This window comes from Mixophyes fleayi, chromosome 3, assembly GCF_038048845.1.
Source record: "Mixophyes fleayi isolate aMixFle1 chromosome 3, aMixFle1.hap1, whole genome shotgun sequence".
NCBI classification, from domain to species: Eukaryota; Metazoa; Chordata; class Amphibia; order Anura; family Limnodynastidae; genus Mixophyes; species Mixophyes fleayi.
In genome coordinates this window covers 186,664,080-186,691,102 of record NC_134404.1, presented here as the reverse complement: position 1 = coordinate 186,691,102, position 27,023 = coordinate 186,664,080, and the positions used below count along the sequence as shown (strand labels likewise).

General features: G+C 38.5%; 1 protein-coding gene across 1 annotated transcript in view; it reads right to left on the bottom strand.

Annotated features, from left to right (window-relative positions):
* Positions 1-1,721: 1,721 nt before the first annotated feature.
* Positions 1,722-27,023, bottom strand: part of NR2E1 (nuclear receptor subfamily 2 group E member 1) — a 43,689-nt gene continuing 18,387 nt past the window's right edge. Inside the window, exons 3-9 of the mRNA XM_075200635.1 lie at positions 25,650-25,737; positions 24,983-25,218; positions 14,417-14,563; positions 12,247-12,343; positions 11,732-11,881; positions 8,721-8,826; positions 1,722-2,889 (exon numbers count right to left, since the gene is read on the bottom strand). Of these exons, the coding sequence (XP_075056736.1) occupies positions 2,727-2,889; positions 8,721-8,826; positions 11,732-11,881; positions 12,247-12,343; positions 14,417-14,563; positions 24,983-25,218; positions 25,650-25,737 (987 nt within the window). The 3' untranslated portion in view covers positions 1,722-2,726. The remainder of the gene's footprint in view (positions 2,890-8,720; positions 8,827-11,731; positions 11,882-12,246; positions 12,344-14,416; positions 14,564-24,982; positions 25,219-25,649; positions 25,738-27,023) is intronic.

Below are 27,023 nucleotides of genomic sequence, written 5' to 3'. Positions count from 1 at the left end.
GAAGCTTTCGTGACATGTTACATGGGCATGCTTTTATTTTTGTAAACACCTTTTTATATATTTCATTTTCTTAGTTCTTTTGGTATGAACTTTCAATTATTGCTATAATACAGCAGAGGTGGCTGGTTTGTTTTTCTCCCCTCCCTACTGTATTACTTGGGTACATACCATTGTAAAGTTTGAATTATGCTTAACGTCCATTCCTTTCTTGTAGATACTCCATGGCAGTCCAGCTTCCCACCCATGATAATTTATGAGTGGAAGCTTAGGAAGTCTGGTTGGTTTTGTTTTGTTTGTTCTTTATTTCTTTCTCTACCTAAGTTGCATTTTTTGGATCGTGGGAGGAAACACTGCACTCAGAGGTAATCCCTGCAAACACAAGGAGAATATTTACATTCACACACACAGAGATCTGGTTGAAAGTGAACCCATAGCCCTTGTTCTGTGAGATTGCAATACTAACCACTGTGACACCCATATTTAATGTAGAATACTGCTTTCATAAAATGACATGCATAATTAATATCAAAACTTTTTAAATTCAATATATTTTATTCTCTGTAAAGAAATGAGTACAACTTTATGTTCACAATTAGGACACTGTACAAGAAACATTTTACTTGTCTATGATAGTTGAAGTGCTGATTTTTTTTTTTTTAATTATTTATTTTATTTTATTTTTATTAATGCTAGATCCTAATCACACACCAAAAACTGAGAACATAAAGCAGCTATCAAACTATCTAAATGCAATATGGTCATATGATCCAGAGGTCAATCCATTGATGCAGGTTTTATTTTCATATGAGTGGTTGCAACTAAACAGTTCTCTACTGCAGTGTATAGAACACTAGTCCGCTCTAAACATTGTTTTTCTATCATGGCCAAGGATCTGGGACACATTTGTCCTGGTTTTAAATAATCAATCGTGCTCCTGCATTTTACTTTTCCTACATGAAATCTTTAAAAGGCTCTTGTGTCTATGAAAGTATGGTTAGACAAGATTTGCTAATTCATATGTCCAACGTGTCCCATAGTGCTTTGCTAGCCATAAAGTGTATTTATTGCTTACAGCACACGCAGCTCCATTATGGACTGAACAAATGTTCATGAGAGTGTAGCCTGTCCATTTGCTCGTAATAAGTGACATCACTGAGTCACACTGCACCTCATAGTCTAGTTTGTATTGAATAGATAGGCAGCCTACTCTTGGATATTGATTCAGCAAACAAAATAGCTACAAATAATGTATGTTGCCATTGAGATATATTAAATTAAAAGGCATCATAACAATGATTTTTCTCTAGCAAATTGTAGGCAGTTGTTGTTGAGAGTGATTTTACCCAGCATATAAAGCATTACTAGAAATTGCAGCGTCTTACAACTCAATGTTATCTGACAGACCTGTTAAACAGACTGTAGTCGCTGCCAATAAAAAATGATTTCTAGCTGCTTTTTGTTTTTTACTCTTCTTGCTGAACCTCCAAATCACTAGAAAAATGTTCAGTATTTAATGTAGCAATTTTCAGAGGTGGAAAAATCAATGTAGAAAAATTCCTTATAAATAACTTGTGAAAATAAACTTTGTTGTTCTACTGTGGAAATCCTGCTAATGTGTCGCTACCCTTAGGTGTTTAAATATAATTTTTACCAAAACCACCCAACAGCTTAGGAGCAGGTCTCTTGGAAGTGTTTTTTTTGGAGGGAGCGGAGGAGGGATTTAAAGATTAAGGAGCTGATGTAGGGTGTAAGGTACAATTTGACTATCGTAAATTGAATGATTACACTCTGTGCATGCCCACAAAAATATGCCACAAGTACCTAGGCATATGCGGAGTTACACGCATCCATGCTTGCAGAGTACCAGAATTGCATGCAATGAAGACATTAATGCAGAGATGGGCCCTTCACAGCCTAGGGGCTGGTGCAAATACATGATGAGGATGATGAACCGATAGCATGCATGGTGCAAAATGATTGGATCTGGGCAATTGAATCATAATCTAGCTGAACAAACAAGTTAAACTGAAAACAAAAACTAACAATGGGGGACTGTTGAGAACCACCTTGTAGTATGGGACGCTGCCAGCTGGCTAGAAGTAATGGACACAAAGAATGTGGTTATTTAGTTCCACCATACCTGGGTAAAGTAGATCCTTATGTGTGACTAAACTAGTTACATAGATGGTTATTGTACTGGCAACCATCGGGTAGGGTATCCGGACTTCAGCCTTTAGAGAGATGAAGTCTTTGGCTGCATGAGTATTGTGGAAAATATAATTCGGCAATAACTAGAGTTTCAAAGACCATCCATGTTTTAGAACAATCCTATCAAAATTGTCCATAATATTAGAACTCTTGTAGGGCTATGAATTATTTATGTAGCTAGTGACTGTGCAAAAAGAAGTGTTTTCTATATTACAATGGAATGTTCACAATGTTTATGGAAAAACAATCTGTTTCTTATATGTACATTGTCTGTGTTGTTACTGCCAATCTTGAAGGTACAGGACAGGTGTCCTTTCCCGCTGGATGTCAGTCAAAATGGCTCAGAGCACTTTGTGTGGTACATTATATTTTGATAACGTGCACATCAATATGATGGCTGTTTCTTAGCAAAAGAAAATTCTCCACAATAGCTGTTTCCTTGAGTCTTATTCCTCAGTAATGCATCTGCCTGTGGACAGTCTTCTCCAAAATTAAACTTTTGAGGATGGTGGTTCACTTTAGATGTCACTGGATTTATACATATCTGATAGAAGCCTCGTGATAGGAACATTGCCAATAGTTTTCTTGAAAAACACTTCTTCTATTGTAGATGGGCTTATAGAACGCAAAGCTGGTAGAAGTAGCAGCAGTTTTCCAAAACGACAAGGTTGTGTAGGGTATCTGTTGAATACATAGAGAATTGCTCATTTAACAGGGAACTGGGTATTTACATAATTGAGATGACCTATACAGAGAATCAAAAGAATAGTTAAAGTGAAAAGAATGCATGGAAAAGTGGAGTTACTTCAGTTTAATGGTTCTTACAGTGCCAAGCTACATGTATGCTTGTCTATGGCTGCAGAGTCTGTCTCTTGGTACTGGCTAATTCTTTACATCTAAAATACTCCTAAAAATAAATCCAACACATTTTCAATTTCATATCATTGTTCAGTACTATATAAAATCATATTTTTTTCATGTAGCAAACAGAATGGTTTGAAATATGGGAAGAATCATTACCAACTTAACCAAATTACAATTCTCTTCCCCATTGCAGTAGAAAAAAACCACTTGTCTTTGTGATAGAGAGACCAGTAGTCTGGGTCGGAAGACAAAACTAGCTTACATAACCAAGGAATAACTTTTTTACCTAGTACTCTTTTTCTACTTTGATTTTTGAAGGTACAACACCAAATCTCACTTTTCCTCTTTCCCCTCACATGGCCCAAGACAGTCAACAATGGAGAATCTCGTAACATTCAATGACTGCTGAGTATGGGTTATGGGAATGATATAGGAATCCTGGAAAGGATTGATAAGGAATTGTGATGTAATATAAGGGAGTGCAATATGGATATAGTATTTATATATGAGAATAATGAGCTACATGGGACTCGTAATAGAAACTGGAATAGACACGGTGACAGATCCAGGGAGCGTGCTGCCTGCAGCTACACACTGTGCAGGTTAATGTCGACTGACACAATCAAAGAGGCCGGGCAGCATACTCTGCCTGCCTGTCTCTGCCACACGGACCTGCACATAGTGTGTGGTCACAGGCATTCCATTGATAAAAGTACAAAAGGGGGGACTAAGTCGATCCCCCTGCTAAAAATAAACCCCCCCTGGATAGACTTATACTACCCATAAATATATACACAGGAGGAAAATAACCTACACACATTTTTATAGAGCAGGCAAATAAATATTAAGCTCTATTAAGTCTATATTATATGTACTGTGTATGAGCATGTTATTGAAGATTATGGGCCTGATTCATTAAGGAATGTAAATACTGGCCTTCGCAGAACTGGACCATACGCAAGTGAACGCAGCAACATGCCATTTATCTTCGAGTGCAAAGGTCCCATATTACAGCCTACGATTTCATGGGTGGAACTGTGAGGGGACTGGTCCTATGCATGTAGTCAATGTACAGTAAGGGCGTGCCAAGCTCAAGCAAACGCAGCAGTGTCCAATTCAAGTTTTGGGCATCCCAAAGGTACATGTTTTTCTGTCATATCACTTGCACCAACTATAGGTTGGGTGTAAGAGCTGATTAATATTGAAGATAATGGCGTATGAGACGTGTTTGCAATCAGGAACAGCTGTAAAAATGCATTCTATTTACAGTAGACATTCACAACATCCTAATAAATGTATTTTATGGGGAGATGCTTTGTCATTAATTACTACATTATTAACAGGACATTAATTTAAATTTTTTGTTTGCGTTCTTTTGGGACTTTATATACTAAATAATTTTCATGCAGGGTAGTGTCTGTCAGAGCACACCTAAACCCATATTCAGCAGCAGATGTCTCTTTAGATGCGCTTCTTGTTGAATACGGACGTGCGTATGCCCAGTTTACGTCCGTTTAAAAAAACAGAATTTACATTTTTTTTGTGCACTACTTCTATATGTTAACAAGAATAACATCTTAGATGAAGCTCCCCATCTGTGTGCAATCTTTGATGTGTTATATGTATTTAAGCTCATAGGGTTATCTATCTGTACTGTATAAATGTAAGTAAGTGACTGGAAGGAAATGATGTCTACCACATATAAAGTTCTGCCACATAAATAACTGCTATGGTGTGCCTGTGAATAGTATATAGTCATACTCTTCTATGGAGATAAAAGGTGCAAAGTTACTTCAGAGCAGAAACTGCGCCATTATGAGCAAACTAGAAACTGCCTTTAGTGTTTAATATATTATCTTGACTGTTTAACTGTACTCTATTAAAGGTATGTTATGTAAGAATTTATATGTACTGTTTATATGATCTCAATGTTATCTGGCAGAGTTATTTGTTCATGTGTTCATGGTAACTGAAAAAGTGTGACAGAATAGGGAGCGTGGCCTGGCAGCCATCTCTGCAAGCTGTGTCCGTCGTGGGCTCTGTTCATCCAGTTTGAATAACCCAATCAAAGACGGTATCCTGTGCCCGTCTCTTTTAGGTTATATCCGCTGGGAGGAGGACATGGGTGAGACACTGAAGCTAGAGGAATGGGTTTCTATTCAGGAAGCTACCGCTACATCCTCCATTTATACTCGGATCAAAGAAAACTCATATCAACTTCTCTTCCGGTGTATTTGGTCCCTTCCAGACTTAAAGCAATATACCCAACTTCATCCAACCTTTGCTGGCAAAACTGTGGCCAGCGAGAAATCCTCTCGCCTTCCTCCTGGAATCTCTAGACTGCTCTGGGAGCTCCCTAACCACATTCTTACAGCCGCTAGGTGTTCAATGGCACAGAATTGGAAAAATCACGATCCCCCTCTATTGCTACCCTAGTCATCAATTTTTAGCAAATTTATTAACTTAAAAATATCACCAGCATACTCCATGACCGTCCCAATCAATTCGGTCAATGTAGCAATCTTGGACAGACTATTTTGATGCTTGAAAGCTGACTTGTGCAATTCTCTTGCTCGCCAAGTTCTGAGAATAATGCCCATTTTTCCCCATGTCTCCCTCCCTACTCTCTCCCCAATCCTCTGCATCCCTGTTCTAATTCTCCCCATGCCACCCCATCCCTCCTACAGACTCCACTCCTCTCTTTGTGATGCCTCCAGTATTTTGTCTTGCTTACAACTTAGATTACTGGCTCTCTTTCCTATTACTTTGGTATTGTTTTGTACAAGAGTGCAATAATTTCTATATTGTATGCAGATTTGTACCCCCACTTTTTTGTCACTCCTTCTCTCTTTTTTTCTGTACTCCCCCCATTTCACAGCCGTATGCAAAATCTTAATAAAATATTGTTTTATAAAAAAAAAAAAGAAGAAAGTATGATGGAATAGTTTATCCTCACATACATTGTGGTTCAGTGAATGATAGATTTATGTTCGTATAGCAATTAACACGTAATGGTAGATGTGTGATTCCTGGGTGGCTTGGGCCCAGTCAGATAAGGGAGCTGTTGGGTTGCATTATATATAACTGTGAAGACTTCCTTGTCTATGGGTTGTTGTGGTACAACACAAACGTTTAGGAAGGTTTTATAAAAATATGTATCTTAGAACATCTATTTTGTGTAGTCATGAGTAATATGTATTTGACGTGACTTAAGGTAGCAGAAAATGGGCAGCTTGTATTGTACTCCATTAATTAATGAGTATTTCAGTTATTAATGGCTATTATGAATTTGCTTTATATTTTTTTTCCTACTTATTATGCATATAGCCATTTGATAAGCTTCCTAAATTGCATCCTTTTGTAAAATAAGGCTTTTTCTCTCTCTCTAATTGAGTATTTTATATGCATATTTATGAAATTAACATATAACAATAATCATTTAGCAATTAACTGTTAATATATTCCATACAAAATTGTGGAAAAAGTGTTGTTGACTTTAACGCTACAAACCTCCGTCCACCCTCTGTGTTCAAATCTTCATTTACTTATATACCATTTGGTGTCCCTGTCTTATATGTGCTATGTTTTCCCTGAATGTCTGTTGCTACGGAACTGTAGCGCTTTACAAATCAACAGCGACAATAATATTCATTAATTGTAAGATCTAGAATGTCATCTTCAGCAGTAATAGTAATGGTCGTAATATATTCTGTATAAAAGTACTTATTTCAATTAGGTCTATATACAATTTCTGATAAGTTGATCATTATAATGCTTGCTACCCAGTTTTCCAGGCTAAATGAAACGGGGATAAAATTAGATAACAGATGGCTAATTTGTTTTAATTAATTATGATAATAGTCAAAAACAAATATATTTAGGGGAATTGCTTAGAGGTATGTCCTGTAAGCTTGTCAGAAGATAGCTTCACCCAAAACTAAAATTTGTTATTATCCTCTAGAAGTTAACAACTCAGAAATTATTAAAAATGATTTTCCTAATTAAAATCATTATGCTGGGTAGCACAACTTACTAGAATGGCTGCTGAAATAAGACTTCAGTCCTAAATTGTCAGTTGAAAGACTAAGAAGTGATTTTTGCTGCCATTTGGCAGGCGTGAATTACTGACAATTCTTGAAACAGTGGTTGCTGTCCACTGTTATTTCCACGGTTACAGATGGTGCTAATAAGTTATTCTTCCAACTGCCAGTTTGGGGCACAAGATTTATTTAAAGTATCAGGCATTATTCCAATAAATTGTGGTACCAATCATAATGATTTTCAAGTTATTTGTGAATGGAGTTGTTTTTATGTTTCATTTATTTTGTTATAGAACAGTTAATATCTCTGAAAATGGCTATAAACCAAAAGGCTGGAACAAAACACTTCTACAAGGGCCATCTTCATCTTGGATACGTTGTAACAATATAAACATTTTCTTATTAGCCCAGTTGCGATCTATTAATACTTTTATTCTGTTGTTAAACACTGTTTGTTTAGGATTTACTTGGTAATGTTTGATCTATGAATATTGCCATGTAATTTTTAAAATAAATATTGATATATGAAGCCATTCAGCATCTATGGACATGTTGTTAAACGCTCTGTGCTCCAAATTCAAAGTAACTTTATGCTATGAAAAGGCTACATACCAAAAGGGTGGAACAAAATACAAAATAAAGGGAGTATAAGGCTCCCTTTATCTCCGAATAAGGCTGCACACTAAAAGGCTGGAACAAAATAGTTATCTTTAAAGACGATAAAAGTAAAAGTGCAAGTAACGTGCATGACTTCTTGGGGAGTCCACCTCCTCTCTATTCATGCTCCATCTCGCCCTCTCCGTTCTGCCTCTGACCGTCGCCTCTCTTCCCCCCTTATAACCTCCTCCCACGCGCGTATCCAAGACTTCGCCCGCGCTGCCCCCCTCCACTGGAACAAACTCCCTCCCTCCATCAGAACTTCCCCTAATCTGTCCAGTTTCAAACGGGCCCTAAAAACCCACCTTTTTCTTAAAGCCTTTCTGTCTCCCACTTAACTTCCTACCTTATCTTCTGCCTCCATCCCCCTACTCTCCCTCTCTCCCCTGCGTCTCTCTGTCTGTCCACCCCTCCCCTTAGATTGTACGCTCCTCTGAGCAGGGCCATCTCTCCTCCTGTTTCCACCACTTCTAACTCTGCTCTCCAGCTACTTAGCCCTCCTCCTCGAGGGTCCTCCACCCCACGTCCACTCTCGCTCCCTCCTCCCCCCTGGGGGTCTCCCTGTCTTCAGCGCCCTCCTTCTTGGGCCCCGTCATTTAATTCTTTTGGTGTGTAGCCTTATTCAGAGATAATCACTTTTCAGATAGTAAAGGCAGAAGAGGAAGCCAGGTGAATTGGATCAACAGCAACTCTAAGCAGGAGGTAATAGGGTATTATTTCTTATATTTATTGAACTTTGCCTGTCCTTATTTCTGCAATACACATACACAAAAATCTGCTGTTCTGATGCCAAATAAGTGTTAGAATGAATTTATTTGGTACAATGCTAGTATAAACTCTACACTCATCTGAAGTGAAATCTAGCAAATTGGTTAATATCTGGAAGCGTAAAAGTCTTCCCAGGAGGCGGTTAGATGCTTGGTATTTCTAATATGGACGTGGTTTAGTCACCTGGTGTGTATGTAACTGTTGAGAGTCAGCTGAGCCTCGTCTTGTAGTGCTGCAATGGCCGCAGCATTCCTGAAACTTCTCAGTTCAGAGCCGCTGTGCGTAGGTACTGTAAAAGAGCAACAGTCTATCAACTGGTGTAGCACAATATATAACACAGCCATCATACAGTACAATAACATACTCTCGTGCAAACACTTATGTACTTTTATATATTTCCTAAATTAAGCAGGTTGATATAACTGACTATTTATACAGTGATTAGATGTAGCTAATTCATATACATCATATTTATTTTTAAATCGATTTTAACTTTATATGTCCATGGAGAAAGAACTGCTATTTTCTGTTTTAATCCAGATGAACACAATTGGTTTATACAGATACTTAAGGCTAGGTACACACTGGAGCTTTGTCATCCAATCATCATGTTTTTGGGTGGTTCTTGATGAATATGCTCAGTTTATTACTTAAATTGCTTGGGGATATCGCTACAGAGACCACATATGTTGTCGTGCAAAACAGCCGACATACGATCATTCGGATGTCGGCTAAGTGTGTATAAATACACGATGATCGAAAATCGCTCCAAAGTGCCGGTTGTTGGTTCATTTAGTTGGTCACACTGTTTAATAATCTTGTTCCAGTCACCATACGATTATGTAATGTGTATAAATTTCTGATCGATCCACGACCAACTGCCGATGGTTTCTCGAGCTGCGACTCCTTTGGGGGGGCGTGTGTATATAAATTGTTGATGCATGTGCGTCTTCCACGTGGTGCGGTGTCCGCACGTCAGTCAATTGGTAATTAGGTGCTTCTAACGGTAAGGCAATTGTAGCTATCTAGTGCACTGATGTGTATAGCATGTCTACTTGTTTAATGATACACCTTTGCCATAGTGAGTAGCAAAAGAGCAGTGGCTTGCTGTTCTTCAAGAGTATCCATAACAGTCAAAGGATTTGCTGCTGTGCGGTTGCGAACGAACACTGTAAACAATTATGTGTTACAGAATGAATGAAGAAGACGTGTTTCCTTCTCCTTTTAAGTGTTTTTGTGTGGTTCTTGGTGAATATGCTCAGTGTATTATTTAAATTGCTTGTGGATATCGCTACAGGGACCACATATGTTGTTTCAGTGTGTACTAAAACCAAATCTTTTAACACAACAATATGGTTGTTGAAAGTTGCTGCCCGGCCAGTCGGTCTTTCGTTAGTCGTTTAAAACGTGTCTAGTGTGTACGCATGAATCGCCTGAGCATTCGGACCTTCAGTCATTAGTAAAATCGTTGTAGATAACACGTTGGTTGGAAAATTCTTCAATGTGTACCTAGCCTAACAAGTCATGGTTCTTGGCTGGGCAATAAACAAGAAACTCTATATGTTCCTTATACATATACGTACCAAAAATTGTGGGAGACCCAGATACTGTGGATTAACATTCTGTGATCTGACGATAGCAAGATTATAGTTTTTGGAATCAACACTAGGCATTATGTTTTCGTATTAATGTGCACACATTATTCCAAGAATATTATGCCTACTGTAAAGCATGGTGGCAAGACCATAATGCTATGATGATGCTTCTCTGTTTTAGGGAATGGAAAACTTAAAGACATATCTAGGAGGAGAACATCCAGCAGGTCCATGACCCAAAGCATACCGCAAAAACCTTATTGGTTAGTTTAAATACCAAAAAACACAGTCAATCCCAATTAAAACCCGGAATTCAATCCCATTAAGAATCTGGATTTATTTTAAAACTGCTATTCACCAATGGCTCCTATCCACCCTGAAAGAGCTAAAGCAAAAGTACAAAGCAGAATAGGGAAAATTGCATTGTCAAGCTGTGCAAAGCAGGTAGAGACTTATCGAAATAGCTGTAATTGTGGCCAAAGGTGCTTCTGCCAAGAATGAAAACAAGGGGATTAATATGTATGCAATATTATCTATTTTTCATTTGACATTAATTAATGCTTGTTGGGTATTTTTGGTTTGCCATTACAGTTTTATTTTTGTGTTGATCAATAGTAATAATCCCTGAATAAATCAATTCAATTAATTTCATTATATAAATACAATGTGAAAAATGCCACAGGGTTGAATAAGTTTTATAGTTGCTGTACAAGTGGTTAGAATTTTTGCCTGTAAATTATTTTAAAGAGAACCTGTCGCAAAGAATGTACAGTGTTGGGGATTGGTTCAGTTCCACACGTAGCCTCGATGGTGCCTCACGTGATGTCCACCTGCGTGCACTTCTGGGTGTTACGGTAAGTAAAACATAGCTGATTTTTATTTGCACCTCTATAAGTTGGGAAACAAACCTGCAGTGTTTTACTGCCCTAATATCTGGCGGAGTATCATCATGCGAGGCTCTGACGGGATAAAGAAATTTAATTCACCCCCTTTATGGCTTAAAAGTAACTCACAAATTGCCCACACACTTAGTTAGCTAATTGCAGTTGACCTATATTTTATTAGTTTACATTACATCAATTGAGGAAATATTTTATATATGAAAAATTTTGGGAAACATAATATCTATAAAACATGATTACTAATGATAATATTGTTGTATATTGACAGTTTTATTAAGCTATTGTAAGCTTTTGTTTTAAAAAATATATTGTATGGTTTTATTTAATTTTATAGCCTTGAGTCATGACTACGTTTTACCTTTTTATCTGTTACATCCCACGCATGCTGTAAGCTGCTCCCTAATGCCATTGGCAGACCATGCAAATGGAACAAACAGATTCAACAAGGAGGAAACAGATTCAACCAGCGGTTTAATAACAAACAAGAAAATTCCTGCCAATACAGCTTTTTACAGAGAAAAATTAAAAGAAATTAAAAACAAAAGTGTTTTTTCTTTGGTGTGTCTCTCAGCCATCCAGACAAATCCTTATTTGATGTTTTTCAGAATGCTGTGTGATTTACTTATCCATTATGATTTGATATCACATACTTATATCTAATCCACACATTTCTGCATTCAATCCAATTGCAACGTACCAGCCTTAAAAGTGACAATGCATTTTAGACATGCAAACTCGGTCGCATCTAGCCGAAGCTGTCGGAATCTCGCCACCACTTCCTGTAATGACTGAATTTCAGCTATGATTTTATTCAACCTCTGAGAATCTGTGTTATCATTGTTCATTCCTGAAATCAAAACATATCATAAATGTATAGTTTTTCATACCTTTCATTTTTAATCTCAACCAGATCTCTGTCACTTAACATGTATCTGTCATCCTGGTGTAAACTATTTCTGTGTAGATTTTATGAAAACGATAATAAAGTACTCCTTTGGCTGATAACAAACACAGTGATTAGCATTTAAATGACGGTACAAGCAGTTATGAATACAAGACAACATTATTTGCATTTAAATATAGATAGATAAATGACAGGTATAGTCTATTGTTCACATGGGATTTGTTATTCTTCACATGTTGTTCATATTCCCAGCAATGTATTTTCATGTTAATTTCTACAACAAAGTCATTAAATTGAGCAGTCCTTACCAGATACAGCCAGTAGTGTGCTAGCATCAACCGGGATGGCCCATTGTGCTATTCCCAGAACAAATAGCTCTCTCCATGCATCTTCCAGGAGCATCAGCTGCCACACAATATATGAATGATAGGTTTAGAAACACATCAGCCATGCATCCTGCTCTTATTTCACAGTCCCTAGCTTGCTCTTTAGAACTCTTTATATCTGAATATTTTATCTTAATTATGCTTTGTCAATGATACTCGGGAATAAAAGGGTTTGTTGTATACTGTGTTGTATAGATCAGACAAGTTGGTATCTATAATAGCTCTCCTGAAAATTAAATTGGTTCTAAAGTATAAAATATATCTCATTTAAACAATAATGACAGGAGGCATTGGACAGAAACTTTACCACGTGATATACATCTATTATATATAAAATGATTAAAGTCCAGGGGGTAAAGGTATTAAGCAGTGAATCTGTCAAATCGCTGATATCCATATTTTAAAAGGTAGTTTTATTAAAGGCAAAACTTGGCAGGTTTTGCCTTTAATAAAATTGTTGTTTTAAATATGGCCATTACAATCGTCGATTTGACGGTTCCACTACTTAATACATTTACCCCCAGGTCTGTATTGTCTTGTATTTATTACAGGGCATGGAACTCCCGTGGGCTTTTCATTGTTTTATTATTATTTTTTTATTGTTTATTTATAGAGTGGCAATCATATTGCGCAGCGATGTACAGAGAATATGTAGTCATTCATATCAGTCCCTGTCCCATTGGAGCTTACAATCTAAATTTCCTGCCACATGGAGACTAGGGTCAATTGTCAAAAGCCAATCAATATATGATATAATTATAATGTATAATATAATAATATTCTGAATATATAGACTCTAGCTAAATATAACTAGTTGGTTTACCATTGTGCCACAACTAATAATTAACTAATACATTTCAATGATCTGACATCATTTGATAAACCCTATTTGAATTACTATAAAATACAAGTGTGAGGCTACATTTCTATAAAAAATGCATCAGTTTATACTCTGATGAAGTATATATTCCAAGTGTGGTATTTTCACTTACAATTACTAAACTACATTTCCTTATTCAGTTTTCTCCCTGTTACAAAGAATTGGAACAAAATCTATGAAAATATATGTTTTTAAAAAAACACAAAAGTGCATCTTTCTAAACTAATCTTAAGTGTCCTTCTGCAGCCATTTTATATGTTGGAGAGTATGGCATTTATAAGATTGGCCGAAAAAATAAAAGTGTGAAAAGTAACTGGAGTAGCAGTGATGGAACTGCAGCTACTTGTCGCACTGAAATCAGTCCAAATTCCAATCCCAACCTGGAACACTGTCAAAGTCCAAATTCCAATTCCAAACTGAAACACTAAGGGCTAGATTTACTAAGCTGCGGGTTTGAAAAAGTGGGGATGTTGCCTATGGCAACCAATCAGATTCTAGCTGTCATTTTGTAGAAGGTACTAAATGAAAGATAGAATCTGATTGGTTGCTATAGGCAACATCTCCACTTTTTCAAACCCGCAGCTTAGTAAATCTAGCCCTAAGTCAAAGTTTATTTTATAGCAATGGCATTTTCTGGAGAGTTAAGAAAAACTGATTTGTCATACGGATCAATTGAACTGGTTTATATTTGGGTACAAATGTTTTATTTTACTACTGAGTTTTTGTTATGAAACCAACAAGCGAAAAAATTATAGTGACATTGCTTTTACTTAACAGCAGAGATGGGCTACAGGCAGCCCCTCCGAGACTTTACCTGCGTCGCCAAGCTCCTTCCTTCTTTATTGTCAGATTTACTTGTTAAAGCTTGTAACAATTGTTTAAAATGCCTGTTTATTTTTATTACAGATAGGTATATCTTTACTTGATTAAATGTATTGTTTTAACTTATTACTGAGAGGAAGGATAATGTCTGGCAGTTTTGAAGGTTAGTGGACCACCCATGCAGCCCCCAAAGTATATCAGGTTGCCCATCAGTGATTTACAGTAATAGGACATGTGTTTCTAAAATCACCTGCAAGAACGGTATCTATCTTTTTACAGTGTACCCATAGCTGTGTCTTTTCTGAAACATAGCTCTGTGAAACATTACTATATAATAAGAAAGAAAGCACTCATATAGGGGACTCTGAAGCTTCAAAATGTGCCACTCACCTGATCTGGTAGGGACAGAGTAGAGAATGCGGGCACACTCTTTGCCCATTTAATACTCATGAAAAGAAGCCGTGCTGCAGATTCACAAACCGATTCCGTGGCCACTTCATAGAGGTACAGTGGTGCTCCATTTACTTCATGTGGATACTAGAGCAAAATGCAAATGATATGTTTTATATTCTGATATGTTGCTAATATTGCTTATACCGGAGATGAGTAAACACATAGCCGCACTTTCTCTTATTTACATTCTATTGCACTTTCCTTCTACAAAAATCACAGATCAAACTGAATAATAGTTGAGGTGGAAAGAGAATGGAATTATCTAAAATGCATCAATTAAGCCAAGAATGTGACTCTAGTCTAGACAGAAGAGTGAATGCATAAGAGTAGGAATCTTTAACATTCTGTACATTTCATAGAGTACATCATAATATGTCTTTTACTAGATTTTCTTTTCTAATAGGTTTCAGAGTAAGTCACTTTCCAAATATAAATACAACATTAATTGTAAACTTTCTGGCAATATAGTTGTAATATATACCATTGTTTCACCAAATAGCAATAACTGTCATTTTCTGTAGACATTCATACATCTATCTAAGCTGCCATGTCAATGAGGACTTAAGTGGCATGAAGTTTGCACTTCTATCATCATAATCATCATCAACATTTATTTATATAGCGCCAGCAAATTCGCTTGCTTCTATTTGTATGCCAAATAGAGTACAGTAGAAACAATCCTACTAATCTAGGTTATATATTACATGTTGAAGTGTGCTTCATCACAGTTTCATGGTGGTATCGTACTATTATCTCCTTTAATGTTTTACAATTGTATTTTGCTGCTCAATGTATTTATAATCTGTCCAGTGCTATATTAAAAGTCTCATAGCTCTGGTGTTAATAATCATAAGCATGTCCTACCCATTAGAAATGTTTAACTGTTTTTTTTCCCCTCACCAGTTCTATGTTAAAGTTAATTTTAAATAAACAAGATGGATGGATAAACTTTGTGGTGTTAAAATCACCTCTATATGACACAATCTTTCCACAACAGTCTGGCGGGAACCTCACATCCCTACTGCCTGCTATGTGTTGTCGTTTAAATGTGTATATGCTTGGTTTGGCTACCCAGCCCCACCTACAGGAGAAACAGCACAACACAGTCCATCAGCAGTGGGTGACAGGTACTAAAAATTGCATATATGGGCCAATTCAATTCAGCCGCGTTATTCTGGGAATAATAGGGCCTCCGTTAGTACGTTAAAAGTGCCCTGTATTACCGTTAGTACAGTAATTTTAATGCTGATTTTTGCTCGCAGCCCTCGGGGTCGCAAGGAAAGATCCGGGTTAAAATTACCATATTAACGGTAATACTTTTTAGAGCCGCCTTATTCCTAGAATAATGTTGCTGAATTGAATCGACCACATAAAGTCTTATCCAATAAACATCCAGGAAACCTGCACTCCTTTCTTTAAATATCTGTATTTTTGAAAGACATATAACACCAGCACCAGCCTACACACAGACTTCCGTCAGGGGCTGATGTGTAGATTGAAACTATCATTAGGATCGGATTTTGAAACACCATTTTCTATGGAATATATACACACACACACACACACACACACACATATATATATATATATATATATATATATATACATATACACACACATATACACACACACGCACTATATGGACAAAAGTATTTGGCCACGCCTGTTAATGATTGAATTGAGGTATTTCAATCAGACCCGTTGCCAGAGTTGTATAAAATCAAGCACCTAGCGATGCAGACTCCATTTTCAAGCATTTGTGATACAAAATGGGTCGTTCTGAAGAGTTCAGCCACTTCAAGCATGGTACTGTGATAGGATGCCACCTTTGCAACAAAACGGTTTGTGAAATTTCATCCCTGCTAGATATTCCAGGTTCAACTTCAATGATATTATTAGAAAGTGGAAGCATTTAGGAACAACTAAAACTCAGCCAAGAAGCTTAAGACCACGTAAAATCACAGAGCGGGGTCAACGACTGCTATGGCGCATGGTATGTAAAAGTCGCCAGCGCTCTGCTGATTACATAACTGAAGAGTTCGGAACTTTCACTGGCATTAATGTAAGCACAAAAATTGTGCGGCAGGAGCTTAAGGGCATGGGTTTCCATGGCCGAGCAGTTGCATGCAAGCCTCATATCACCAAAGCCAATGCCAAGTGTCGGATGGAGTGGTGTAAAGCACACTGACACTGGAATGTGGAGCAGTGGAAACATATTCTGTGGAGTGACAAATCACGCTTCTCTGTTTGGCAGTCAGATGGGCGAGTCTGGGTTTGGCGGATGGCTGGAGAACATTATCTGCCTGACTGCATTATGCTAACTGTGAAGTTTGGTGGAGGAGGGATAATGGTATAGGGCTGTTTTTAGGATTTGGGCTAGGCCCCTTATCTCCAGTGAAGGGCAATCTTAATGCTTCAGCATACCAAGTCATTTTGGACAATGCTATGCTTCCAACATGACTGTGCACCAGTGCACAAAGCAAGGACTATAAAGACATATTTTGATGAGTTCGGTGTGGAAGAACTTGACTATCCTGCACAGAGCCCTGTCCTCAACCTCATCGATCACCTTTGGGATGAACTGGAACGGAGATTGCGAGCCAGGCCTTCTCATCCAACATCAGTGCCTGACCTCATAAGTGCCCTATAAAATGAATGGACACAAATTCCCACAGAAACACTCCAACATCTTGTGGAAAGCCTTCAAAGAAGAGTGAAAGCTGTTATCATTGCAAAGGGGGGACCAACTCCATATTAAAGAATATGTATTTGAATACAATGTCATTACAGTGCCTGCTGGTGTAAAGTAGGGATGTGCACCGGCGACTTTTGAGGTCTCGTGTTTTGTGTTTTGGATCCGGATTTTCGTTATTTTTGAGGTTCGGATTTGTCTCGCAAAACACTTGACGAAAGGTCTCGGTTCGGATTTAAGGTATTGGATTCGGATTTTTTTTGAAAAAAACATAAAAAGTTTAAAAATCAAGTTTTTGGGCTTATTTTCACTCCTAGGCTATTATTAACCTCAATAACATTCAATAACAAGCATTTCCACAAATTTACAGTGTATTCTGAACACCTCACAATATAGTTATTAGTCCAAAACGTTGCAAAAAGGTATCTTTCTGGACTGCGTAGAGGAGTGGGTCACCACAATATCTTAAAAACCCTGAACTTTTATGATTCGCACCAATAATTGTACCTGGACTGCGTAGAGGAGTGGGTCACCACAATATATTAAAAACCCTGAACTTTTATGAATCGCACCAATAAATGTACCTGGACTGCGTAGAGGAGTGGGTCACCACAAGATATATTAAAAACCCTGAACTTTTATGATTTGCACCAATAAATGTACCTGGACTGCGTAGAGGAGTGGGTCACCACAATATATTAAAAACCCTGAACTTTTATGATTCGCACCAATAATTGTACCTGGACTGCGTAGAGGAGTGGGTCACCACAATATCTTAAAAACCCTGAACTTTTATGATTCGCACCAATAATTGTACCTGGACTGCGTAGAGGAGTGGGTCACCACAATATCTTAAAAACCCTGAACTTTTATGATTCGCACCAATAATTGTACCTGGACTGCGTAGAGGAGTGGGTCACCACAATATATTAAAAACCCTGAACTTTTATGAATCGCACCAATAAATGTACCTGGACTGCGTAGAGGAGTGGGTCACCACAATATATATAATAAGAAAACCATCAACTTGTTTGATTCGCACCAATAAATGTACCTGGACTGCGTAGAGGAGTGGGTCACCACAATATATTAAAAACCCTGAACTTTTATGAATCGCACCAATAAATGTACCTGGACTGCGTAGAGGAGTGGGTCACCACAATATCTTAAAAACCCTGAACTTTTATGATTCGCACCAATAATTGTACCTGGACTGCGTAGAGGAGTGGGTCACCACAATATCTTAAAAACCCTGAACTTTTATGATTCGCACCAATAATTGTACCTGGACTGCGTAGAGGAGTGGGTCACCACAATATATTAAAAACCCTGAACTTTTATGAATCGCACCAATAAATGTACCTGGACTGCGTAGAGGAGTGGGTCACCACAATATATATAATAAGAAAACCATCAACTTGTTTGATTCGCACCAATAAATGTACCTGGACTGCGTAGAGGAGTGGGTCACCACAATATATTAAAAACCCTGAACTTTTATGAATCGCACCAATAAATGTACCTGGACTGCGTAGAGGAGTGGGTCACCACAAGATATATTAAAAACCCTGAACTTTTATGATTTGCACCAATAAATGTACCTGGACTGCGTAGAGGAGTGGGTCACCACAATATATTAAAAACCCTGAACTTTTATGAATCGCACCAATAAATGTACCTGGACTGCGTAGAGGAGTGGGTCACCACAAGATATATTAAAAACCCTGAACTTTTATGAATCGCACCAATAAATGTACCTGGACTGCCTAGAGGAGTGGGCACTGGGCACCACAATAAAATATATAAAAAACCTTCAACAGGTCTGCATTACACTACACATACGGCTGCTCCTCCATCCTCTCCATCATATACATGTTGGAGTTTTAGCGTGTGACAACCTCTTGTTTTTGATAATGTCAGTGCATTTTGAATATTTTTCAATTTGCCCCACACCACTGAATGTACTTTATCTATGATACGCATCTATCTATCTTGACTGCGTAGTGTGGTGGCCCCGGTACACAATTTGGTACCGAGGCCACAATATAATTAAAAAACCCTCCACGTGTCAGAATTCCACCAAACAAGTATCTGGACTGCGTAGTGGGGTGGCCCCGGTACCCAATTTGATACCGGGGCCACAATAAAATAAATACACCCTCCACGTGTCAGAATTCCACCAAACAAGTATCTGGACTGCGTAGTGGGGTGGCCCCGGTACCCAACTTGATACCGGGGCCACAATACCTCCTCCAAACATGCTACAGACAATTCGTCATTGAGATCCCATCAAGTATGTTAAAGACAGACAGGGTCCAAGTGTTATTAGTTGACTTTGTAAAGAAAAAAACTGTCCCTGTTGCACATAGTCGTGCAATGAAGACTTACTTTTTCATTTAAAGGCACGATCTTTCAAGTGTAGTGTTTGTAAGTCTAAGTCATATTATACTTTTGGTAAAATTGGTTTTTTTTGTTCCTCTTTATGTTAATTAATTAGTAATAGAATTAAAGTAGGAAATAGAATTAAATAGAATTAAAGTAGGAAATAGAGTGGTATAGAGTTGTAGTGTGGTATAGATAGAGTGGTCCACACAATATAATAATAAAACCCTCAACTGGTCTGAATTCCACCAAACAAGTATCTTGACTGCGTAGTGTGGTGGCCCCGGTACACAATTTGGTACCGAGGCCACAATATAATTAAAAAACCCTCCACGTGTCGGAATTCCACCAAACAAGTATCTGGACTGCATAGTGGGGTGGCCCCAGTACCCAATTTGATACCGGGGCCACAATACCTCCTCAAAACATGCTCCAGACAATTCGTCATTGACAGACCCCAGACAGACAGGGTCGTAGTGTTATTGTTTGACTTTGTAAACCCAAAAAAATGTCCCTGTTGCACTTGCACATAGTCGTGCAATGAAGACTGACTTTTTCATTTAAAGGCACGATCTTTAAAGTGTCAGAAAGAGAGAGAAGACACAGGAGAGGAGAGTTGTAGCTGGGGACCTGGGGTGGAAGCTCCCAGGCTCCCCCAGCATTGCCTGGAAGTCTGAGCGTGGTGACTGAGCCAGGGCAAGGAATGTGTGCCCTGGATGAGGGGGAGAACTCCATGCCACTATAGTGAACCCAAGAGAGAGGGGGACACTGCACATGGAAGAGGCCCTGGAGTGAGGGCTGCTACAAGAGGCATGGTAGCTGTAGTGTCAGATCCTGAGGCTGAGAGTACACAGAGTGACGTGTCAGAGCACAGGAGACATTATCCCCGCAGAGGAGGGATGAGCTGCAGTTGAGAGGTCTGTTGTTGAAATAGGACATGCACACTTTAACAAACCAATCATTTCAGCGACAGGGCCTACCAAACAACTTTGACTGAAATGATTGGTTTGTTTGGGCCCCCACACCAAAATAACAATTCATCTCTCCCTGTACAAACTAAACAGGCTCTACTGAGGAAAGATGTCGTCCTCATCCTCAACCTCTGATTCCTCTCCCCCTACAGTGTGTACTTCCTCCTCCTCACACATTATCAATTCGTCCCCGCTGGACTCCACAACCACAGGTCCCTCTGTACTATCTGGAGGGCAGTGCTGTACTTCATTGAGGAATTGATTATTCATTTTTATAAACATCATTTTTTCAACGTTGTGAGGAAGCAACCTCCTTCGCCGCTCACTGACTAGGTTCCCTGCTGCACTAAAAACTCTTTCCGAGTACACACTGGAGGGGGGACAACTCAGGTAAAATAGAGCCAGTTTGTACAGGGGCTTCCAAACTGCCTTTTGGAGTTCTACCACGTCACTACCTCTAGTTAATTTAGATTGCAAGGCTTGTAAATACTTTGAAGATAAAAAAAGCAGGCTGCACAGACTGTGGAGCTAGAAAGTGAAATTAAATGGACCACGTTACTTTGGTGGCTATCTATGCCCCCCCCCCTCCCCGCCCTACACTTGTAGTTGAATATAAAAAAAGCAGCCTGCATAGACTGTAGAACTAGAAATTCAAATATACAAAAAAATGGACAAAGGCAGTTTGCTATCTATCTGCATCAGATCCCCTCTCCACTAGGAGTAAAATAGAAAACTATTCAGCCGTTATATAATCTAGAATATAAATAGAAATTGAGAAAGGCAATTTGGTATCTGTCTGCATCATAATCATCAACATCCTCCTCAGCGCCAGCTACATCAATATCCTCCTCCCGGTGTACAACATTCACACCTTCATTAGCCAAATCTGTAACTGGACTGTGGGTGATCCTTCCAGCATATGCAGAGGGCGTGCTGCAAATGCTGGATGGAGCCACCTCTTCCCGTACAGTGATGGGAAGGTCAGGCTTGACAACCACCAACATCCTTGGACTCACCTTGTGGATTTGTGATAATTTCTCTTTAGAAGGCAGAGTTGTTTGCTGTTTTGTTGCTGACAGCATAACTCTCTTAAATTTTTTGTAGGGGGGGGGAGGAGGAGGAGGGCTAAGATCCGTGGGTGAAGCTGAACCACTAGTCATGAACACGGGCCAGGGCCTAAGCCGTTCCTTGCCACTCCGTGTCGTAAATGGCATATTGGCAACTTTACGTTTCTCCTCAGATGATTTTAAGTTTCTCTTTTTGCTACTTTTTCTTAACTTGGGCTTTTTGGATTTTACATGCCCGGTACTACGAGATTGGGCATCGGGCTTGGAAGACGACGTTGATGGCATTTCATCGTCTATGTCATGACTAGTGGCAGCAGCTTCAGCATTAGGAGGAAGTGGGTCTTGATCTTTCCCTACTTTATCCTCCAAATTTTTGGTCTCCATTATATGTAGCACAAGATACTGCAGAATGTGTGAACTTGGTAATATTGCAGTACCAATGGACTTATACTGCTGGATTGGTTTTGCAAATTTGGTTATAATTATTATATTTTATTTTTTTTTTTAATTTTTTATTTTTTTTTACTTTTTTTTTATTTTTAAAAAACTTGGGAATAGTGGGGAAATAACTATGCCCTTAGAAGCACAGAGCACAGGACACAGCACCACTGGACTGAACAGGACACGGCACAGGACCCAGCAGCACTACGGAACTCAGCAGGACAGAGCACAGGACACAGCACCACTGGACTGATACTGCAGAATGTGTGAACTTGGTAATATTGCAGTACCAATGGACTTATAATGCTGGATTGGTTTTGCAAATTTGGTTATAATTATTATATATTTTTTTTTAAAAAAATTTTTTATTATTTTTTACTTTTTTTTTATTTTTTAAAAACTTGGGAATAATGGGGAAATAACTATGCCCTTGAGAAGCACAGAGCACAGGACACAGCACCACTGGACTGAACAGGACACGGCACAGGACCCAGCAGCACTACGGAACTCAGCAGGACAGAGCACAGGACACAGCACCACTGGACTGATACTGCAGAATGTGTAAACTTTGTAATATTGCAGTACCACTGGACTTTTACTGCTGAATGTGTGAACTTGGTAATATTGCAGTACCAATGGGCTTATACTGCAGGATTGGTTGTGAAAATTTTGTGGTAATTAAAAAATATTAAAGTAGTTTTTGGTATTTTTTAAAAAAACTTTTTTTTATTTTTTTAAACACAGGGGAATATTGGGGAAATAACTATGCCCTTAGAAGCACAGAGCACAGGACACAGCACCACTGGACTGAACAGGACACAGCACAGGACCCAGCAGCACCACTGACCTCAGAAGGACAGAGCACAGCACACAGCACCACTGGACTGATACTGCAGAACACAGCACAGCACAGCACAGCACAGCACAGCACAGCACAGCACAGCACTAAACAGCACAGCACTAAACAGCACAGCACAGCACAGCACTAAACAGCACAGAACTAAACAGCACAGAACTAAACAGCACAGAACTAAACAGCACAGAACTAAACAGCACAGAGGACCACCTAACACACCCTCCCTCTACCCTGATCAATGCCCGAGTGAAGATGGCGGCGACTAGCGGGGAATTTATAGGATCCGAGTATCGCGAGATCCGACAACGGGATTATGAGTCAGAGCCTCAGTTTCACTTTTGAATTTGGCGCCAATACCCGGATCTGTCTCGGATCCGACTCGGATCCGCAACGTTCGGGTGGGCTCGGATTTCAGAAATCCGAGCGCGCTCATCCCTAGTGTAAAGGTCAAGTGTCCGAATACTTTTGTCCTTATAGTGTATGTATGTATGTATGTAAATATATATATGTGTATATATGTATATATAAATATATATATATATATATATATATATATATATATATATATTCACACACACACACACACTATACACATCCACACGTACCCTATGCACCATTCTAATTGAACCAATGGTATTTGGATCTCTAGCCTCAACATCCTTCCAACAAAATATATATACTGATTTAGACCTGGTTCAGATAAAATTAATTAGATGTAATTGTGCCCAAATATACACAGATACACTATGGTTGTTGTCTTCCTCATCATGCATTGCCTGCTCCTATAAAAACTGTGCCCACTTTTCCTCTTATGTGCTGAGCCCAATAACAGCAAGGGACAAGTCTCCCCTCTCCACGAGGACCCATTAATAGAGGCTGTCAAACTGTCACATACACAAGCCTCTCACACAAGGCCTCTCTTGTAATGGCTACAAAAATGTGTCTTTTCATTTGTCAAAATTGACTAACATGTAAAGAATGATATATACCCCCAACTGTGAAATATCAGAATGTGAGAAGTCACTTTGAAGCTCCTTAATCTCAATAATCATAGGGTCACTTTAGAGGATTTAACACTGTTTCCAGAAAGATAAATGCAGCAATCTGAAGCTATGAAACAATTCCTTAGTGACACATTGTAGTCAAAATGCTGCTTGTTAAACAAGGGTGCTTTACAGCAGTATCTGCTTTTGGACAACGGCTTCTCAAAAACCATTACACTTTGAAACTCACCTAAAAGAACTCTTTCGTTTTTCTGAATCAAAAAGTGTGCAGCCCCTTTAACTCTGAGAAAACAGCATACAGAGTTTTTGGAGTATAAGAATTTTTGTGGGATTTCCCATTGACTATAATGCCTTTTTAATGGACTGTTTCGGAATCCCTCCTTTTATCTGACCTATTTATTCTCCTTCTTGACAGCTGCACATCTACACCTTGTTCTTTATCCTTCTGTCACCAAGTGCTGCTAATTGACTTGTGACAGGAGAGAGAAGGCATAGCATTTGGTGCCCAGGCATGGCCAAGGATGAATTAAGACGTGCAGGCTGGCAGGTCTTGGGGTACAGGACAAGAAGAAGACAGAAGACAGAACAACAGGTAACTGTGCATTGGCAATGGCAGTTCTGGATAGTAAAAGAGGACTTCTCAGTGTTCAACTGTTCCCATGTGACAGGACTCTAAGGCACCTGGCCTGTAATTTATTCATCTATAAGAACTTATATCTATAAGAAAAAGCATAAAGGAAATAAAAATTAACAGTTCTACCCAGATGAAATAAAGGTTATAGTGAATAAAATACACACCAGGAAGCCAATGCGTTGAAGCAATGCATTTAGTAAAAGTTTTTGGATGACATGTACAAAACAATAGATCAAAGTTATATAACATTGGCAAATTATCCCTTCAACATGTTTGAGTTACTCTTTGGTTCACATGTATCTCAGGTTTTGAAACACTGACCTAGATGGTTCAATTCTATTGACATGCCATGTAGGCAATTGCTTCCAGAGAACACCTACTCCAGTGATACGTAGTATAAAAGTTCTGTTAGTGTGACTACCGTGGGATGATCCATGATATAAAACGTCGTCTTACCTTTGGCGTTGGCTGAGCCAGTCCAATTAAGGTCTGTCTCTCAGGGGTGGTGGACACTGCCGCAAGCTCTAGGTTATGTGGCTCCAGCTGACTAACAGTGGTGAAGAAAGTCGGCGTTGGCAAAGCTGCTGATGAAAAGTGAGGGGTAGTTCCATTGACATCCTTGTGTCCTCTGAAGTACAGAGCCACTTGCTTCCTTATGGTGGATGTTCTTGGTCCCCTTTCGTGTTGAACAGCTGAAATCAATCCAGTAATCATCTCAGTACTAATCAAACTCATTTGGCAAATGGATGCAGAAGAGGCTCTTAGATACTTGAGTTCATTAAAAGGTTAAAATCATGAAAATTTTCCCTCATACTGTGTCCTTGAGAGAACGTTTCTTCCTTATGATTTCCCTTTCCTAAATAACGAAACTAATCTATATTTTACCAGGACCGTGTCAATCATTTTAATGTAGGCTTCTGTTCTTAAGCATAATGCTTTTGATTTTGCTTATGTTAAAAAAAATACCAGTGACTGTCTCACTGATTGCTAAGAAAATCTTATAATTGTTTTTTTTCTTTCCTTTTTATAATATGAGCGACAATAGATGATTGTATATTTAGGCTAGAAATTATCACATTTTCCTATTAATGGGAACCAGGCATTTAGTGAGTATGTTAATTACCATCTTTATTCATGTTGACTTCCAAACATTTCTTCAGGCGACATGCCCTGCATTGATTCCTGTGTGTCTTGTCCACTGGACATCCACCCTGTACAGACCAAAAATATGCAAATTACATTATGTACTCTAAAATTACAGTTCATATAATCGTTTATACTGACAACTACACATACAAAATATAAATCTAAAGAACCAACGCTATATACAGATATATGGAAAATTCAATGAGTTAGCATGAATTGGGTGATCTCAAGTTAAAACAGAAGTTTTAATGCTGTTAACAAAGGCAAAAGAAACAGTGTACAATAAAAACACAGATATAATTGGTTACTGTGGATAGAAAACATAACGAAAAAAAAAACACAAGAAAAAATTGTCCATTTTGTGGTCCAAAACAACTATTTGTCCCTTTTATAGTCAAAAAAGACTTGTACAAAACAACTAGGTCCTGAAAGAAAGTCTATCCTGGGAGTCCAAATAGAAAGTCCCTGAGCATGTCAGGTTTCCATCTCAGAGTTTCATAAAAGTACCTGTATTTGTAGTCCCAATGTAAGGATAAATTGGGCGCACTGACACCCACTATACATGCGGTTAACTTGGAGTGAGGGATCCTCTTAGTCCAACTCCTGATGAATAGGTAGACTATTAGGGGTAAATGTATCAAGCTGAGAGTTTTCCGGCGGGTTTGAAAAGTGGAGACGTTGCCTATACCAACCAATCAGATTCTAGCTATCATTTTGTAGAATGTACTAAATAAATGATAGCTAGAATCTGATTGGTTTTTCAAACTCGCCGGAAAACTCTCAGCTTGATACATTTACCCCTTAGTCTCTCCGTTGAGGACCCTAGCCCTCACTCCAAGTTAACCGCAAGTATAGTGGGTGAGATGGAAACCTGACATGCTCATGGACTTTCTATTTGGACTCCCAGGATAGACTTTCATTCAGGACCTAGTTGTTTTGTACAAGTCTTTTTTGACTATAGGGACAAATAGTGTTTTTGGACCACAAAAGGGACAATTTTTTTTCCTTATGTTTTCTATCCACAGTAACCAATTATATCTGTGTTTTTATTGTACACTGTTTTCTTTTGTCTTTGTTAACAGCATTAAAACTTCTGTTTTAACTTGAGATCACACAATTCATGCTAACTCATTCAATTTTCCATATATCTGTATATAGCCCTAGTTCTTTATATTTATATTTTGTATGCAACAAATGCAAGATTGGATCACCTTGCATATATAGTACCTATCTGCTTTTACAGTTTACCTTAGTATTTGGTTAGTGCGAAGTTCTTTATGCTATTTCTTGACAACTACACATGTTTACATTTTGTAAATAAGTCCACAAGTGGCAGTAAGAAGAGATGTAG